Source organism: Lipophrys pholis, assembly GCF_963383615.2.
Source record: "Lipophrys pholis genome assembly, chromosome: 9".
Lineage (NCBI taxonomy): Eukaryota > Metazoa > Chordata > Actinopteri > Blenniiformes > Blenniidae > Lipophrys > Lipophrys pholis.
Window position 1 is genome coordinate 12374781 of NC_137639.1, and position 20286 is coordinate 12395066.

Below are 20286 nucleotides of genomic sequence, written 5' to 3' on the forward strand. Positions count from 1 at the left end.
TAATTTCCAACAAGCACAGCAAAAACATTTTAAACTCACATTTCAATGAATTGCTCCTTCTTCTGACTCACGTTTACAAATTAATTTTAAAAGACAACCGATCTCCTCTGCTGGACTCCGTCATCAGTGATAGTTATTGGTGAAGTGTCTCTCTGAAGCATTTTAGATCAGTTATTTTTGTGGTTTGTTAACAGGTGCTTTTGGTGGGTTTTTTATTGATTTATTGGGTTGTGTGCAAACTCTGTCATACCTAGCGACTCTGCCCATGTGCAAGTAGATCCACGACGATAACAATGACAGATCCCAGAGTAATGTTTGAATAGCATTCACTCTCTTGAATTGAACTGTGCTTCTCCCATGTTTCTTACGTTCAGCAGAGACTGAGCGTGCCCATACAGGGGAAGACGGTTTGAAGGAGCTTGAAGGTTTATATCGTACTATTGTGTGTGAATGCGTGCGTGCTCGTAGTAAATAAAATACAGCACCAACTACTGACCTTGCCTTGCAAACTATAGTGTTTTCAGTCTCTCCTGTTCTTCTCTGAGTTCACGCTAGTAGATCGTCATGTAAATAAGATCTAATTTACCTCACTTTCCTGTACCTAACGGTCTAAAAAGCCTGCTGCATACATGAGAGCTTCATTCCTATGGTGAATTACAGTAATGGGAGTGTCACGATTTGAGGCTTATTTGCTGGCACACGGTCTTAAACCTATCGAATGGAATGGAAAATTATGATCAGGCTAATGTAGGGGACAATGTTAAAGTGGCTATGTTCCAGCTGAAGTCCAGTTCCAGCTTGTTGCTGCAGCTGAACCCCTAAACATGGAAATAAATGCACCACAAAAAAGATTTAGTTGTAGGGGCCCAGTCAAAACTCAGGCCTGGAGATGATGAGTTATGAGCTTTAAGGGATCTGTTTGCAGCGAATATCCTCAGAATATGGCACTGCTAAAGCAATTCTGTCGAGAACGATGGTCCAAAATCCCCTTTGATTCATTTTCTGATCTTATTCTGCATAGTGGGAGCACAGGGTCCACAGAGAAGTTTTGACAAGTTGTTAAATCTCAAATTAAACTTCCTTTTCAGAAGCTCTATGAATGTGTAATGCCTCTGTATCCAATATAGACATTCAGTATTAAAAACAGTTTGTTTGTTTTTGGTTCATTACATTTTGTTTGCCCTGGACTTGGGACTTTTATACAGAACTAGATATATATATTTTTATAAGCAACTAATATGGAAAAGGTTTCGAAGACATTTATTCTTCATCTGAACATTCAATCCAAATAGCCCATTCGTTCTTTTGAATAAATGCTTTTAATTTTCGCTGTATTGAAGAAGTGACTAGTGAAATTCATCAAAATATGTTTAAATACATGTGGAAAAAAGTGAAATCTCGTCCCTTTCAACTCTAAATGGAGAAGCTCAAGACCATCGCTAACGATCATAAAGGGACGAATGCAATTGTTGCTTCGGGTCTCAGTAGGTTAGATCGCAGCCAGTCTCCCTCTATGTGGCTCAGTGCATGCAACGCCGCCGTGCCTTGACTCGTTCTTTGGTTTTCTTAAGCGCCATCACGGACGAGGAGAAACTCATTTATTGTGGTATAAAAGCAAATCCCATGTATGTTACCTTTACCTTGGCTGTACACACCAGGGACCGTTTCTGTGTAAGCGTGAAGTCAATAGTGCAAACCATTGCACAATGGCGATTTTCAATCCCGCATTCCTGGTATTATAGAGATAATATTGAAAAACACATGTTGCGCTTTAGCTAGAGGATGAGCCGGCAAAGCAAAGCAGTTCAGGCGAGTTCACGTTGAAATGAAATAACAGGAACACTCTTTTCATCACGGGTTGCACTTGAGATTAAGTTTTTATGCTTTGCATTCGATTACATTACATTTTAATGTGCAGTGGTAAAAAAAAAACCTTTATTGGTCTTATTACCTTGCTTCTTGGCATCAAGGAAAATTGCACATAATGGGCTTTAAACTGCTACGCTTAGAGAAACAGACAAATATGCCGAGTTTCTTAGTGTGATACGCAGCTGTTTCAATTTTATTTTACTGTAAACAACTGAGTTGAATTTACAGTATTTATTTGCAAAGTGGCACATCTGCATACAGTACGTATGATTTCCGGGAAATGCTCCTATTCCCATTCTGCCTGTTATTGTGTTTGTTTCTCTGCTTTTTGACCCGGCAGCTGAGCCTCACCTCTGTTCCTCTGCATACACCTGTGGGTCAATTCACAAGCATTACAGGCATGCGCAAATACAAGTCTTAAGTGTGTCTCATATTTATATTTTATTCATAGAATTCGTTCAAAAATAAGTTACTAAAATTGTACTTATTGACACTCATGGTACTCATTTCTAAACTCAGCTGCTTTGAATTCACAATATATTTTTTTTATGACTGCTTTTTTTTATGACTACATGTAGTGTTGATACACTACATGTCTGTCTGTCTTTGTCTCTCTTCACGTACAGTGATAACCATATCTGGTCTTTCTCTCTCCCTGTCTTTTTTTTGGTCTTTTGTCCATCTCTCTGTCCGTACTTATTTGGTGACTGCACCTGCTCCCATGACTCTTTTGCCTCATCTCCATAGGGAGCAGAGTGATTGAAATGTGTTATGTATGACCCTTTCCCCACACGCACTGACCACAGGTGCTGAATTTTCAATATCCCGCTCTCTTCTCTCTGATTTGGGTTCGGGGTGAATTTAGGGTGAACATCACAGATTCACAAACAGGCACACACAGAGGCACTCACAAGGAATAACCTCATGGATTAGATTTAGTCATTTGGGTCGGTCATGGGGGTTGTTTTTTTTAAGAATAAGCTTGGGTGCACCGCCATACACATGCACACAACAAATGGAGGAATGACTGTATACGCTTGCACGCGCCTGGGCAGAGGCCAATTTCTTTTTGTGTATTGTGAGGTCAACAGTTGAGATTGGTGGAATTCCTTATATTTGTTCATAGAGAGACTCACAAACACACACATATATATATAAAAAAAATAAAAATACCAATATGTTGTGGTCGAATGGAGATTATTATAAAATGGGCTTTTCATCTAAAGGCTGGAGACTGAGTGAAGTAGTGTCATCACTGTCTGTATGTGTGTCTGTGCACCTTTTGTAAGTGTGTGACTGAATGGAAGAGGAAAATTGTTTAGCGAGTCGCCTCAGCATTCACCCCCCGCCAGCAGGAGTTAGTGTAAAGCTACAAATATCAAAAATCCAATGTAGCAAACTTGTACCTTCCACAACTCAATTGTGTGCTAAAAATCTTCTTTAAAGTGAAACACATTGTTTTTGCATTTTTGTTGAAGAAAAAAAATGTGCGTTTACACGGCAGTGTTTTGATAATGACGTCCGTTTACGCAGAAATGGCCGAAACACTGAAAACAATGCAGTTAGGATGCCAGACCAAGAGTTGGCGCTGTTGATTGTTTTTGTATTGAAACCACGCACGTGCACTGAGAACAGTACGCTATAAACATTAACAATGGGAAAACATTTGTATGGACAGTCGACAAAGTTGGATTGCTGTCGGGGTAATTCTCAACGATAAAACTACCAGGTCTCAAGACAATATGGACGGGGAGTCCTGACACTCTGGAGGCCGCCATTGCTGTTATGGTCGATTGCGTTGCGTTGTTGTCCATCGACATGGAGACGGAGTCGGAGCGTTTTCAAAAAGTTGCATTTCCAGTGTCTCCAGGCAACGCTGTCATGTCAATAGAAACCCATAATGCAAAGAAAGGTTTCCATTTTCACTTGAAAATGTTACATAAATAGAGCCTAGATCCAATGGATCAACAGCACGAAGTAAAGCATCACAAATAAACAAAAGCAGCCAGCATGTTGTCTAATGGATAAACTTTAAAGTTTCCCACAAATTTCTAAATTTGAAAAGAGAAGCCTGCACGTCATCAGCACAAGAGAGAGAAAATAGTTTAATGTCACATGTAGTTATCAAATATGTTCACTATGAAACAACACCAAAAAAACTACTAAGATTTGATAAATCCTAAGCATAACCTATAAGACTAACATACCAAATTGATGAGGAGTATTAGTAGTAATAGAGAAGAGGGAGCAGGTTGCGGCTTGTTTTGAAGATTTCTACTCTCATATATTTAAATGAGTTACTCAAAGTAACTGAATTAGGTCGACTGGATTTGCCTGTGTGTACCGGAAGACATTTTTTTCCCTTATTTGAGTGACTTCATCAGTTTGAGAGGACTCTCACCTGAACAAATTAGAACGCGCACAGGCACGTTTCCATGAGTGTGAGTTCTCCTGGGTTTTGCTTCACTGTCAAAGTCAGACATGGTTAGAGGGGGTCCACAGTGTTTCGCAAAGGCTGGCGGCCTCGTGTGAAACGGGGCTGTTGACTTACCTGACACAATCGTGCTCTCTCTCTCTCTCTCTCTCTCTCTCTCTCTCTCTCTCTCTCTCTCTCTCTCTCTCTCTCTCTCTCTCTCTCTCTCTCTCTCTCTCTCTCTCTCTCTCACTCACACACAGCAGGAAGCATGTCTTACCCTCTGTGACTTCCCCTCATCAGATAAAAGATAAGTCAACAGTTTCCGTGCACATTCCGTTCCAACAAATCGTCCTCCTGTTGCCTCCGGGCTGTGACATGCAAAGAGCAGACAAATAAATCCCCTGTGATTGGCTGATCCCCTCTGCCTTTGCAAATCTCATGCAAATTGGAAGATTCCAGAGATTTTACCAGGAGCAGCTTTTTTTTTTTTTTTTTTTTTAAGTGGTGGGAATGTATGGGCTTTTTATTTTTTATTTTTTATTGCTGAGTCACTTGGAGGTCATGCACCCACAAATTAATAATGTAAAAACAAAAGAGTCCTCCTGTTGTGATGTTTATCCAGACAGTGAGGAATACAATTCATTTTAATAAAAACTAAACTTTATTTATTATAACCTCATGATTTCATGTAGCTATACACATTCTTACATCTTCGGGAGGCATCATGAAGATCATTCTGTCCATGTGACAGCAAGGGCAGCGTATCATCTTCACATGTTTGATAGCTGCTATATCTCAATAACTTCCTCATCACATGGAAATTTGAAAGGAGAAGCAACAAAAGCAACCGTCAGTGAGAACGTGACAGCGTCTGTCAGTGTGCTGTTCACTCTGCACCCCATCTGTGTCAGATATTGCTCGCACTTTCCAGAAATACACCACAACAAAGTGTTATTTGACCTGATTGAGTATCTTGAATATATCTAGTGATGCGCGAGGAGAGTGTGAATTGCATAAAAAAAGTGCCTTCGCATTTCGCTTTAAGCAACATGAATCTACTACAATAATTAGGTCCAAGTGTCTTTCTTTGTTTGTCTTTCAAATTGATTTTAAATATTAATAATTTCTTCTGCTAAACTAAAAACTTTCTTTTCCAATAGGCAAAGTCACATAATATTTCACATTTTTGTGAGAATTTACTGAAAAGATACAATATTTAACTGTTTGGACAGAAGATGGTGATTTTCAGAGCAACGTTGTGTAAGGAGACAAAACTATTTGTTAAAGAGATGAATCTGATCTTTTTTTCTTTCGTGCTATTGCTGTCAAATATCAAATAGTTTGTGTTTGTTGTGCAAATTGTGGTAGTTGTGCATAAGGCTTTGTTCACACAACAATGTTTTCAAGTGAAAATGAAAAACTGTCGTTGCATTTTGAAGTTCCTTATACATGACAGTGGTATTTTGTACTTTATAGTCGAGAGTCACCTGTAATAGTAAGTCCGACTTCTGTCCGTGCCCTCACCATTGTAAATGTTTACAGCGTATTGTTCTCTGTGTGTGGTTTCATTACGAAAACGATCAACAGCACCAACCGGTGGCCTGGCATGCAAACGACATGATTTTCAATGTTCAATCGGCAGACTCCTTGTAAATAGACGTCTTTTTCAAAATGTTGCCATGTGAACGCCAGACTTTTATGACATGAAAATAATGCATACGTTGTCCGAAGATGGAATCACAGTCGCACTGCTATTCAATGCAACGGCAAAGAGACAATGAATTGCTCCGTCACTCCGCCTACCACCTACCACCTGTTTCACATGTTATTCATGAACAACAGATAAGTTTGGCTCGCGAGCGAGACGTTAATGACATAGCTGTTATTCCTGTAATCGTACATAAAATATAAATACAAACATATTTGATTCAAAGGAGCAAAGCCTACAGTAATTTGTTAGAATCATTGCAACAGTTTGCTGAGGAAATAGTTCTCCTAATATTAAGCTGGAGTGAAGCCATTATCTCATCATGCATTTCATTTTTTATTGAAAGTTATTTGAATCATGAACTATACTATGTGGCGCTCCCCTAATGTATTATATGTGTGTCTTAACAGTGCAAGCAGTGCATTTCCAGATAGTTATTCTCTGTAGGGTTTTTATTTGTGTGCTATTTAAGTTGTGCTGACAGTGTGAACAGGACTGTTTTGCAGATGTTCATGCCTGTCGTGTGTGTTCGTGTGTGTGTGTGTGTGTGTTAAATTGATGGAGAGCTTGTTATTGTTGGTCTGGAAGGCCTCCCCCGGGACAGAGAGGAGACGGCAACCACACAGCTAAGACCACTCCCACTACAGCCCCCCTGTGTGTGTGTGCGTGGGTGTGTGTGTGTGTGTGTGTGTGTGTGTGTGTGTGTGTGTGTGTGTGTGTGTTGCCAGACAAATAAAAGCAGGCATAATTATCACCTTTCGCCAGCTGAACTTATGCTATCTTTCATGCTCTTTTCTGTTTCTCACACATTTGTAGCTTCAGGATCGCTTCGTATTCTTATTTATTTTCTTTCAGTCTTTGTATTTTTAGTCCCGTCCCAAAAGAAACAATTATTGCTTGCAACCCACCAAAGCCCAAACAAACAGACAAACAAACAAACCCCTACACATGATTCATGTCTTACCACTGTGACTCATATTGCTTTATTGCTTTTTGGAGACATGCAGCTGTACTTCTGTTTTTGCGTGAGGCATCATTAAATCTTGCTGAATGTCTGATTCAATCACCGAACGCACCTCAAGCCCCGCATGGCTGTGTTTTCATATTTTGAAGATCAGTGGTTTCCGTGTTCATGCTTTGTGAATTATAAGTTGTGTTACTGTTGTTGTAATTAGACGTCATCTGAGCAACTGACTTGATAAAAATGTGGCTTGCCTAAATGTTGACCTGTAATGATTATTGAGCAACTAAAAAGCATTAGACTACAAAACCATTTTGCACAGTTTGTATTCAATAATGAGTCATTTGATAAACTTGCTCTTGCACCATTGTTTGCCCACCGTCCAGAAATTGCCAGAGAGGGATTGTTTGCACACCTTGTCTGCGGGAGCGTTCACCTCAGGCAAGGTGTGGTGTGCTTGGTAATCTCTCTTTTATCCACCTTCTCCAGTCTTCCACAGAAGACTTGTGTGGGTGTGGGTGGGTGTGTGTATGCTTGACTGCAGCGGGGAGGCGGATTTTAAGTGAAATATCTGGTTCAATGTGGCGTAAAGGAGCGGCTCCCCACCATCGCTGTACCATAACTCCCCGAGTGTGTGTGTCTTTGCTTGTGACAGCTCTCCTGGCAGCGCCATGCGAAGCTTGCCACCATGGCCTTGAGAAACAACAGAGCTTAACATCACACAGAGCGGCACTCCTGTGTGTGTGTGTGTGTGTGTGTGTGTGTGTGTGTGTGTGTGTGTGTGTGTGTGTGTGTGTGTGTGTGTGTGTGTGTGTGTGTGTGTGTGTGTGTGTGTGTGTGTGTGTGTGTGTGTGTGTGTGTGTGTGTGTGTGTGTGTGTGTGTGTGTGTGTGTGTGTGTGTGTGTGTGTGTGTGTGTGTGTGAGAGATGGTTTAAATCTAATGGCGAATGACCTGTTTTGAGCATCTGATATGTTTTCTTTTTTTTTTTACTAATTAATGAATTTTTAGCGCTCATTACATACCGTAATCTATTATTTTCTGCCGTAATGTTGTTGCACGGGGAGGATATGATATATGCATCTGAAAACTCTGAATGTTATTGGGCTTTTTCACAACCTTGGTGATGACATCATCATTACGTTCAGGTATGATGAGAACTAAAACATTCAGGACGCCGGCCCTCCAGGGCCGAGTTTGGACACACCTGGTCTAGACAATATCAATCCACTTCTAAATTGACTTCAGTGAGGTTCATTGGAGGTTTGGTTCATTGGAGGACCAAATGCATGGCGTGTAAGGAATTGCAAAAGATCTTTGTGGGTGTGCAAGACATTGTTTCTGGAAGTTTGGTGTTTTCACACTCATTATTAATGTCCATGAGTCCCCAACTGGTTTAAAAAATTTAATAAATAAAAGTTCCCTCACTATAATCTCACACGTGTATTTCTCCAAGTTTACAGAATTCTTATAGAAACAATGACAGTTATGTTGCGTAATTAAAGCAAAATAAGGAGAAAAGTGCCAAAGCCTTTAATGGAAAGGGACAATAAGCATTTAACATTACTCGGACTTGTCTGACTGTGTTACTGAGACCTCTGGTACTGTTATTGGCTCTCAGAAACCTGAATCCAACATTCTTGATTAGTTCAAAGCAAAGGCAAAGTGGAACTGAATTAATTGAATAGGGCTGAGCGATTTGGCTTAAAAAAGAAAGAAAAATTCAAGTTTTGATTAGATTTTCGATAGTTTTTCCCAATGCACTTAAAAATGACTGCAGCCATCAGATATATTGTCAAAAGTATTTATTGCTGTGATTGTACTCGGAGCTAAAATACATATGAACAATTCCAAAATAAAAGGTAAATGAGGCTCTGTCATTCAGCAAGTTCAAGCTTTAACCCAGGTTTAAGCAAAAGTGCAACAGCAACTACGGAAACCCACAAGGAATGGTAGAACGGAATGCAAAAAATGCTGAAAAACTGTGGGTAAAAAACCCCCGATAATTTGCAAAATAAAAATCTTTTTTAGCTACAAATTTGATAAATAGATTAAATCAATTATTTGCCCAGCCCTAGAATTAAATAATAATCACATAGAAAACATTTGGCTGGGAGAACTGTGTATCCTTACATAGTTAGATAAACTTATCTTTAAAAAAAAAAAACAACAACAAAGTAATCTAGTTGTGAGATAAAGGTCTACAATTTAATCTATTTTGCTGCTTTAAATAGAGGTGAGAACTGAGAGTGGTTATAAAAACATTATAAAACCACATGGGATCGTTTGAGTGTGACTTTTGTGTGGAAATGCTGACCCACTGTGTGCCTCAGGCACCAAGGAACTGCGCCAAAGACCAATTAAGTAGTTTCTGCATTTTGAGAGTGCGACGTGCTCTGCGAATTCTCTTCTTTATGCAATCTGTGATGTGATGATGTGTTGACCAGATTCGAGGTTCCTTGATTTCCCGAAGCCACGCATGTATTTCTGCTCCACATAAAATAAAGACCGTTTCTTTTCCACAGATGACCCGACAGAAGCAGATCTGTGGTTGCTCAACAGCTGCACTGTGAAAAACCCCGCAGAAGACCACTTCAGGAACTCAATCAAGTAATGACACAAAAAAAAAAGAAGCTGCACACACTAACACCTTACATGCACGATGTTTCTTTACGTTTTCATTAGATTTAGATGAAAGTGAATCAGCTCGTCAGAACACCTTCGTATATGGCGAATAGATTTGAATAGATAAACCTATATTTAAATAGATTTTTTTTCAGGTTTGAAATGGCCTTAAAGCTTCTCAAATGCAGCAGTAAATGTAGGAGGATTTTGGTACTTTCAAAATTCAGCTTTCCGCTCCAACGTAGCCCAAAAAACTAATTATGGTGCTTTTTTTTTTTTGTGCTCAACACATTTTCTCATGCAGAAATGTGTGCATGTGCGTGTTACATCTTTTCAGCTTGTTGCCCTGTGTCAGCTTCCACCTACTCACTGTTCCACCGGTCCCCGACAGTAAGCACACGCACACACAGCGAGAGGGAAAGAGGGAGGGAGAAACGCGCATATTTGCATAAACACAGAGAAATTAAGCCAGAAACTGTTTTGCATTTTGATTAATTTCCCCCCATCAGTGGCACACACACCTGGCGGGCGTATGCTTTTGAACCACTCGGTGATTTAGAGAGCAAAATCAGGATTGTGCTACTGAAGAGAGCTTTTGGGTTCGCTTCAGCTGAGAATTGCAGATCTTTCCACACTGTGGGTAGGAATGACACGCCATCGATAAAAAGAAAATTATTCCTCACACTGACTGTTTTGTCTATTAGTTGATGTGGTTTTCTCCCGACAGCGTGAGGATGAAAAGGGGGCTTGATTTTCCTCGTTAGACATCAGTCGGAGTCGTCTAACGTTAAGACGGTGCACTTGAGCCCGTCTTTAGAGGCTTCTAGTGGAGACGCGTGTTAACGCACCTTGTGACATTTTCTAAAGTGCCAGTGCAGAGCGTTGCTAATTTTATTATTTAACTTTAATTATGTCCATGCTCACAGAATAAATGACTATGAATTGTACAGGTGTTTGGTACGTGTACTTATATATGTGTATATAGGCCTTAATCTCCGCGAATTGCAATGCAGATATCGCCACAATCCACACACTTGCCTTGTTTTTTTTTTATCCAACAACAACTGCACCCACGGGTGTGTTGGGGTTACGAAGATGTGCGGGCAGGCACATTGGATAATATTGCCAGTTACTCCGGCAAACTAGATGCTTCTGTGTGTCAGTGGAGCTGAGAATACCTGCATCATTTAAGCACTTTGCTGTAGTATCTTCATTATGTATCTAAGTCTAAAAAAAGACAAACAGCTTTGAATTGTTAGGAGACAGTAACCCGCCTACCTTCGCTTTAAACGGATGAGCTGTTACGCTCAGTTTATTTGTGTTGTTTATAAAGACCCTTATAACAATGTAACAGGTTCTAAGTGCATTATTTCTTTTCATAGTGGAAAGGAGATGGCAGTCTAATAGTTTTTTTTTGTTTTTTTTGGGGATAGGTTCACACCAACATCAAGCTTTTATTAATCAAGAGAACAAGCACAGCCCCTTTTAATTGCATGCTTTACCCACAATTACGTTGCTGTTCAACAGCAAATGTGGATGCTCATAATCCGTAGTATTACACATAGCCCGCTGTAAAATTGATATAGAGCACGGAAAGTATAGATCACAGGATATTATATTATTTACTGCGACTTTGGAGGTAATCCTGCATTGCTGAGGTTCTTGAAAGCTCGATAAAGTGCCATGATCCCGCTCTGAAGAGATTTTATCCTCAGACTTTTTACTACATAATTGCCCTCACTGCTGCAACCATCCTTACAAGTGTTTGAATATATCAAATGTAGGCTTTTTTTTTTTTTTTTTAAATAAAAGTGGAGTTTTAGGTGAGTTTCATTTGCATTTAGAGGAAAGGAAACTGCTGCAATTCATCATGTCTCGCCTTTTTGCATTTGGCTGTCTGAAAAATCAGAATAAAACTTACTATAAGACAATGAGACAAGGGTGAACAGTTTCACACGGTCAACTTGATCAGTGCAATCTTCCTGTCTTTTTTTCCCCCCTCAGCTGTCTCCTGATGCTCGCATTTTCCTTTCACTCTCTCCGTCTGGACCGTTTTTATGCAAAGAATTTGTCAGTTGAAATGCACAAAATAATAACACACTTCAGGACTTTGAAAATGTCTCGGTTGTTGGTGCTAGAGTTTTCTTCGATTGGAAATCACCCAGCTGTAATGCTAATGCAATTAATGCTCTATTCACTGGGAGGGACACACACACACACACACACACACACACACACACACACACACACACACACACACACACACACACACACACACACACACACACACACACACACACACACACACACACACACACACACACACACACACACACACACACACACACACACACACACACACACACACACACGTATACGGGTAATAAAAAAGTTTTTCTTCCTTTCATCACTTGCATGATGGAGACTCTAAATGACGGGAGTGTGGGTTCACAGCGAATCCAAATGCCCACTTGTCATTCCTTTTCTTTCCTCCATGGTTTCGTTTTTCTTTGGCTTTCCTTCATAAGATTGGCGGGGGGGTGATGGTGGTGGTGGTGGGGGGAGGCGGGGGTGCAGGCACACGCGCTGCCTCGCGCTCAGTCACACGCTGGCCGTTATGCCTGCACCTCCTGGTACCACAATCCAGCACCAGCTGTGGCATCAAGTCTGGGGCCATGAAAATGTCTGGATTCCGTTAGTAGTTTCCAAATCTGCACCTCGAATCCAAATCTCGTACATTGCTTATAAATAGCGACACTTCAAACAAAACCCCAAACGCCACTTTTCTGCACCTCCCACCCGCCGACTCTTTGATTTGAGAAATTTGAGGCCATTTAATGTAGATGACAAAGAAGCTGTGCCGCGCTGTGAAGCTCAGCTTGCGATTCTCAATTCACATTTGAGTAAAGCACGATGTCAGTCGCCATGCTGTTATGATTTGTTACAGCTCAAAACGCTGGGTGAAACAGGCTGGCCAAACCACCATTCAGGTCTTAGAATCTGGGCCGCCGCTTCAACCAGTAAATGATTAAAGGTTTTCCTCCCTGCCAGTGGGCACCAGAAATATTTGTTGCGCCTTCTCCTCAACTGTCATTAAGCAGATTGGCACTAGTCAGAGCTACAGAGCCGTCAGGCAGATGTTGAATTGACATTATTTACCTGGAGCCACTGTGATCTGCCCTGTCTGAGGAGGTGACGCAGCTCATGGCAACACTGACCTTACAAGACAGGCTACCTCTTAACTTAGTTGAAGGGAAAGGTTTCAGGAAGTCAGTGGAAGATGTCGGGCCTAAGCACACAGTGCTGGGACACAAAATGATAACTTCTAGATTCCCGTGGAGTGCAAAGTGATTCAGATTACATTCAAAGTGTATATATATGTATGATAATGCCTTTACTATGAAATGTGCAAGAGTTTAATGGTTTTCTGAGAGTTCAATTTCTTTAGTGAGTCCGTCAGTACTTTAGTAGCCACGGTATGCCCTGCCATCTCCACGTTGTATTTTCAGACACTGCATCACTGAATCTGTTTCACAATGTGACAACATACCAGATCATCGGCAACCATCTGGAGCTCAGACGTTTCCCCATGTCCCTGCTGAGCCTCACCGCGCTCTGGATTCATTCTGCCACAATCCAGGAACAAACAAAGATGAAGTTCATGTCATGTCTGGTTTTGCATATCAATATAAAAATTGTAAGTATCAAATCAGGAAATTTGTTGGGATTGGTAACTGATAATTGGTAACTCAATTCTAAATCTCAGGTGAAGTCTTAACCTTGCGCTTGAGTGGCCCAGGTTCCAATCTGGTTTGCAGCAGGTGACTTGCTGTGAGACACCTGCAAAAAAAAGGATCAGTCAAACAGACCATCATCCTTTTAATAATTATTTTGTGGTTGTCTTTGGGTTACGCTGACCTCATCAAATAAATCTCTCTAGAGAAGTACTGCATTTTGGCTTTTCAATACAAACTGAATCAGATCAACTGGACTTGGTGATATGGCTTGAGTGATGTTTTGTCTCTTATCCAACTGTCTTCATCAGTCTAAATTTAGCCTGACATGCAGAATTTCTTCCTAAATTTTTTACTTGTTGAAGTACAGATTGTTTTTTTTTATTTTGGGATTATAACTGGAATACATGCCATGAACACAATTGAATAAGAAAAATTATAATGAACCAGAAAAGAGAGCCCATTACTCATTTTGGGGTGTAGTTGAAGGCTACACTAGCCCACAGTGCAGCGTTCTCTGCAAACTGAGTCTGATGCACTCTGATAAATGGAGTTATCATTCCCCCCCCAACAATGAGCCAGATAGATATTTCATACATATTTTCGAAATAACAAGAGATGGGAAAAAAATCTTCTAGTTTTATTCTCATCTTTCAGCAAACAGTCGACAGGGGTGTGATCCAATGACACGTTTTAGGTGGAAAAACGTCCCCCGCGACGACAACATGTGGCACAACAGACCTGCACATATGCATGGTCACATAAGTAGCAGTCAGTGTGATGGTAAATGAGTTGAGGGGGCTTTGAATGGAAGCACAGGGGTTCTCGGCAGTCCTCTATCACAGTTTGGAGCGGTGCTGTGAAAAGGCGGCTTATTACCTCTGGAGAGCTGGGGCTACGCTGGCATCCGTGCCAAGTGTGTGGGATAAGGAGTCGAATTTGTGCATATATGCATGAGGGTTGTCCAGTGGATGGATGCCCAGGCAGCTTGTAGTAAGTGGTATGTGTGTGCGTGTGTGTGTGTGTGTGCACACGTACAGTGTTAAGCATTTCCCTATGAGGGAACATTATCAGATATGCATGAAGCTTCTTTTGAGACTGCACTTTGTGTGTGGATGTGTTTGTGCATATGCGAATGCTGTTTTTCATTATGTGAACACGCAGCTCTCTGTAAATCCTGAAGCTGTTGGCTGCCAGGACATTTGTATGTGTTGCTTATAGATGAACAGGAGAGGCTGAAGTATTTTTGTCTTCATGTAAACTGTGAATTTGAGGAGAATAGCACAGGCAGGTGTTCTATTTGGTTATTTATTGCATATTTAAATCGTTATTTCATGCTTCTCGAGAGTATTTGCCTCTAGTATTTTACTATATTATATTGGTCACAATGCAGGTAAGATGGAAGACTTTCTGGTATTTTTTAAAACTGTCAAAGCATCCTCATCCCTTCTGTTTACTCCTGAATCAAAACCCTCTGTAGCCCAAACTGCTAATATGGCAGCTTCTGAATGCTAACAAGTTAATTAGTGTGTATATTTGAGTATGCATGTGTGTGCGTCCAAAATGCCAAAATCTATAGTGTAATTCAATGTCAGAGACCTCTCAAATCAATGAATACAGAATGCATTAAAGAAACAGTTGCTCAACAGCATGTGATTAAACTGCTCTGCATTTGTGTGTGCGAGTTGGAGTTTTCCACATGGCTGTTTCCACTAATTTGTATGATCAAGGGAATGTATGCTTAAGGAATTAAAACCAGACTCAGGGTTCTGTACCCCTGTTTTCAAAACACACCAATTCCCACATTATATTTACATTCATTTCAATAAAATTTTAATATTCATGAACCCAACCGTAAGAAAGAAAAAAAAAAATCATTAATGTTAATTGAAAAGGGACTCACAACACACAGAATGAACTCTTGGAGGAAGTCCAAAGTGTATGCAGTGTGCTTATACTGTGTATTTATAACAGATGTGTAGGCAGGGTGGTGAATATGTATCACTGCCTCTGGCTGCAGGGCAGACTACCTCAGTGTTGTTTTGGCAGAACTTTCTTTACAAATTTAGTACCATTGATTGGGGACCATATGCTGCCAAACGCTGAAATCAGAACTAAATTGAGCTGATTTACAACAGTGGCAGAGGTCTTCATAGTATGTCCCAATATAAAACTGAAGTAAGAGAATATAAAATCGTGATTTGTAGCTATTATGGTGTTTTAGTGTTTAGACTAGCAGGGTTGTTTCTTTTCTGCAACTATTTACTTTCCATACCTGATTCACCCAACTCTGGGTTGTGGATCTTGGAACACATGCAAGGTAAACAATGGGCCCGAAGGATGGACACACCCTCGACAGTGCAGGGTAAATCCAAAACCTGCAATCAATTTCAAGTCAACAAATAGTATATATATGTTTAGATTATAGGAGGAACCCCCTGGAGAAAAAAAAAACATGAACATGCAAACTCAACAGAAAGATGCTTGTCATAACCCAAAGTATGTTTTCCGAGACAAAAGAACTCGCCACTACAACTGAATACAACCCCTTGTTTCCAATGGTTGCTTAGAAATTACAATGTATTCACACTTTAACCTCGCTGAGCCACTCCATCTTTATTTCCAAAGTGCTTCAAAAGAACCACAGGGAGCCAAGTGCTCTGTACCAACTAAATAACACAATCAAGGGCCGTAAAAGAGAAAATAAATAAACGCAAGAATTTGACCGCAGCTGGACCTTTCTGTGTGGATCCTGTTCTCCCTGTGTGTACATTGGAGTTTCTCCAGGCATCCTTAAACAAACCTTCTCCTATAAACATCTGTTTGAGGCTAATTGGTGATCCTAAAAAAGTCCATGATGTGAACGTGATCATGGATGTGATGAAGTGTGTCTCTGGATTTGTCCTGTGAAGGACTGGTGTCCTGTCCTGTCCAGTGTGTAACCTGTCTTCATCCACAGTCAGGTGGCCATGGCTCCAGCCCCCCTTGACCTGGACAGATGGAAAGTGAGAAATGCATTTTATTAATTAAAGAAAAAGATTTTTTTTTTCGACCAACTGTGTCAGACGTGCTTGCGTTGGAAAAGTTTTCAGCCGTTGTTGTTTAACTTTTTGATGAACCCTGAGCTCACATGTCCAGAGTCCAGGTCCTCAATTAATAGCAGGTGGTTAATATGCATTTCAGCCCATGGCTACATCTGTTGATTAGTAAGATATCCACTGACGCCTGGCAAGCGATTTTATGTCATTGATTTTTGACCACATATTTACTGCAGGGAAAAGGTCATGTTTGGCAAATCTAATTATTAATCCACCCAGAAACTGAATTTACATGTCAAAGCCCCGATTTTTAGACTTTGAGCGCACTGACGGCATTTTCCAAACGTCTGTGTTTTGAGGGTTGAAGCTGCAATCTGTCAGATGACAAATCTCTCAAATGACAAACCCTGACCCGAATGCATTAATAATGGGTCGGAAAGTGACCCTCAAAAACACGCGAATGCCACTCACCCACGTAACTGTGTATTCATAAATATCAATCAAAATCCCGACATGGCTGTGTGGTCAGGGGAAAGCGTTTCCTCTTCAGAGTGTTTATAATGTCTGACCCTGCCTCACAGGCACTTTCTGCGTGTTGCTTTAAATGAACTGATACATGGAAGTGAGTGACATTAAGGCCAGGAATGTTTCCTTTTCATCAGGACATGACAACGAGGTATAAACAATTCGAAATCTGCACTGACCTTTAGAGTTGTTTACTAAGGGCAGTTATTTTATGTCTGCTTTCACACAGTACAGCAAACACACAGGCATGGATTTGCAACCAACTGGACACAAACATGCACACACACACACACACACACGCACTCACACACACACACTTGTACATGCCCGGGGCTGGTTTTGGTACAACTCAGGGATTGGCATTTAATCTGTCAGTCCTACAGGGCATTAGCCTACATTTTCGGGTGCGCACAGACACAAAAATAGTCATGGACAGGGAGAGGCAGACAGATGAGGAGAGAGGGCATGGACAAAGAATCTGGCTGAATCTGGGCATCCCATGCCGGCCTCGCTGTGCCAAAGGCTGTGTGACAACCTGGACACAACCTTGTTTCAACACATTTCCATCACACTCTTCTTTATATGAGGTGAAAAGGCCCTAATGTCATGTACGATGGCGGTAATCAAATCTTGAAAGGGTGTCACTTTTCATAGTTACAATAAAAGGTATGATTCTCTCTCTCTCTCTCTCTCTCTCTCTCTCTCAAAATAAGGTCCTCATCCACAAAATCAGGCTGTAATTAAAGATGGCCTTTTATAATGGGCTTACCATCTGGTGCTCACTCCTTAGTTTTTCCCATAAATCCTTTTTGGCATTATTTGGCGTGTATTGTTGATTGGCAGAGGAGAGACTGAATGACAAGTTGAATGTGGCCATAACCCACTAGTGCTGTCACTCTTCTCATATGTTCTTATTCAAATGTCCTTTGTTATTGTCTTATATCCAAATTATATCAATTTTCTTTAGCAATTTCAATGGAATATAGCCCTTCATTGATTAAAATAAATGTCACGATCGAGTAGTTTTTGCCAATTCAGTCCACTCGAGGACATACAATCAAAGGGGAAACCAATGATTTTGTTGAATTACTAAAAGGCGGCAACAATATTTGGCAGATAATACGATCTGGCACAAAATTAAGCAACTTGTCAAATGTCAACTTTAATGAATATCTTTAATAATTGATACGGAGGTCTTTCCTGCCAGCCTCTGTCAGTGAAGTATAAAAATATGAGGGCTGGTCAGTCGCTCCCTGTGAAATGTTAAACGATCTCATGCCATTGCATAAAATCGTACATAAACTGTGTCACTGTTTCAGGCTGCAGAGAAGCTTTGTGACATTTAGGACGGGGCAAAAAAAAGATGCAAGCTTAGTCGGGGAGTATTATTAGCAGGTGTTTTTTTACTTTTTAAATTATATTATTATTGCGCAGCATTTGACCTGGACCTCGCATATTATTTGGTTGCACTCCTTTATTGTTCAGATGCAGTGATTTTAATCTAGGTGTTCTCGCATTAGTCTGCTATTCTTTTTTTACTAATCTGAAAAATTTACCAGGGCTCGTCATGTGGCTGTTGGTGACGATCGAACACGTTTACACAATAGATTAAAAATAATTCAAATAGTAACTTTTACATTTGACTGGATTATATATTTTTGAATTATATTCAACTCCTGAAACTCATTTCACTAGCCCTATAGCCCACTGAGCTTTTGTAGTATTAGTGTATTCCAGCCAAACCATCCACCCAATGGATTAACAACATGGCAACAATTAAATTCACCCTCCACTTCTTCTCTTGCCCCTTCAGCCCCTTCAGCCCCTCTGCCCCGTTAGACCTACTTCACCAGAGAAGGTTCTTGCATTGCTTTAATTCACATTAACATGAACCTGTTAACTGGACTTTAAGCAATTATTGAGCATTATCCATCTTGCTGGCCTGCACAGGCTTATCCTCTTAAAATGATTTACCTGCTGTCATCAGACTAGATTTTAGTACTTTTATCTCGGCTTAACCTGAGACGTTCGCCGACATTCAACAGTCAGACCCAATTTGATGCAGTTAGTGCTGAAAGTGAAGTAACGGCCTCGTCATTTATAATCTTGTTTATCACAAAAGGCGATAGGCAACTCGGGCATCAGAGGGGATGACTGTAATGTGATGAAAGGCTAATAATATTAAGTCTCTATTCCTAACAGACTTGGCCGTTATCGGCTTCTGTCGGCTTTTAAAGACCAGGTGTGACGTCGTCTCATTCCCACTGCCAATGAATCGTCTCTGCAGCTTAAATGTCAAGTCACAGGTTGGTCTCCTGTCATTTCACCCATATGGGAGCAAAACATTAATATGGGCAGTGCATATAACAGCAGCATTATGAAGAAATCCTTGTTCTGCCTGAACAAGCCATTTCTTTGGGGAGACCAGTGCAATTTCACACAATGCTGCTTTATGAATTTCTTTTAAATAGGAAAACTACAGTGAATAACAATGATGAAATGTTTTGCTGTTACATGAACCATCTTGTTTATAACAAGGTTAAATTTAGGCTCTTTGCTGTTAGTGATTGTGCTTAAGATGAAGAAACCAGAACACTTTGCTTTTATGGGACTGTGTCAACTGCAAATGACAAAAAAATTAAAAAATAAAACATGTTGCTCAGACTCACTATTAGTGAAGCCTAACTTTCTGCTTGACTCCACACTTTTTGAATATGCCATGAAGAACCAAGACTTCAGTGACCATGCGTTCAGAAATGGTCTACATTTGGATATATAGAGTACCTGAGGTAGCGTGGGTATTTTTGTGTATGTTTTTGAACCGTACTCGCCACAAAGCTGTCACGTCTACTCAACAAAGTCGCCTTGAGTTCCAGGCTTAACTCAACATGGGGTCCCGGTATGTGTGTGTGTGTGTGCGTGCCTCGGCTTGAATGTGGCCAAAATGCAGGGCAGCTCACAGTACGCCACTGAGGCCTGAGCCAACAACCTTCTTACCATCCAACCAGATCTTGTTAAACACGGCTTCAGTCTGGACTCGGTTGTTTTGTGTGTTCTTTATTTGTAGTTCCAGTACAACTGTGTGCTTGAAATGAGTTTACATTCTGATGAATGGGACTTTTTTAAAAAAAATATTATTTCCAGCATTTGTAACAGCTTAAGTCTGCTACAAAACAGATATTCGTCACTGCTGTGAATATTTTGTGTGTAGCTGCAGGGAAATGTGTGTGCATGACTGAGCCCTTAAATAAATGGCTGCATAATCACAGCCTGTCACATTGCTGCTGTCCTTACAAGGTCTTCCTTAACGGCAACCACAAACAACTCCCGTCTTTCATCTGTTCAGACGGCTGGGCTCTTAAGGCACCCCACTGTGCTCGTGCCTTTTCGCTGATCCCCGATTGTGGCTTTA

The 20286-nt window shown here is 40.7% G+C and overlaps 1 protein-coding gene across 1 annotated transcript in view; it reads left to right on the forward strand.

Moving 5' to 3' along the window:
* Positions 1–20286, forward strand: part of cdkal1 (CDK5 regulatory subunit associated protein 1-like 1) — a 259787-nt gene that overhangs the window by 39697 nt on the left and 199804 nt on the right. The window contains exon 4 of the mRNA XM_080470764.1: positions 9478–9562. Within this exon, the coding sequence (XP_080326890.1) occupies positions 9478–9562 (85 nt within the window). The remainder of the gene's footprint in view (positions 1–9477; positions 9563–20286) is intronic.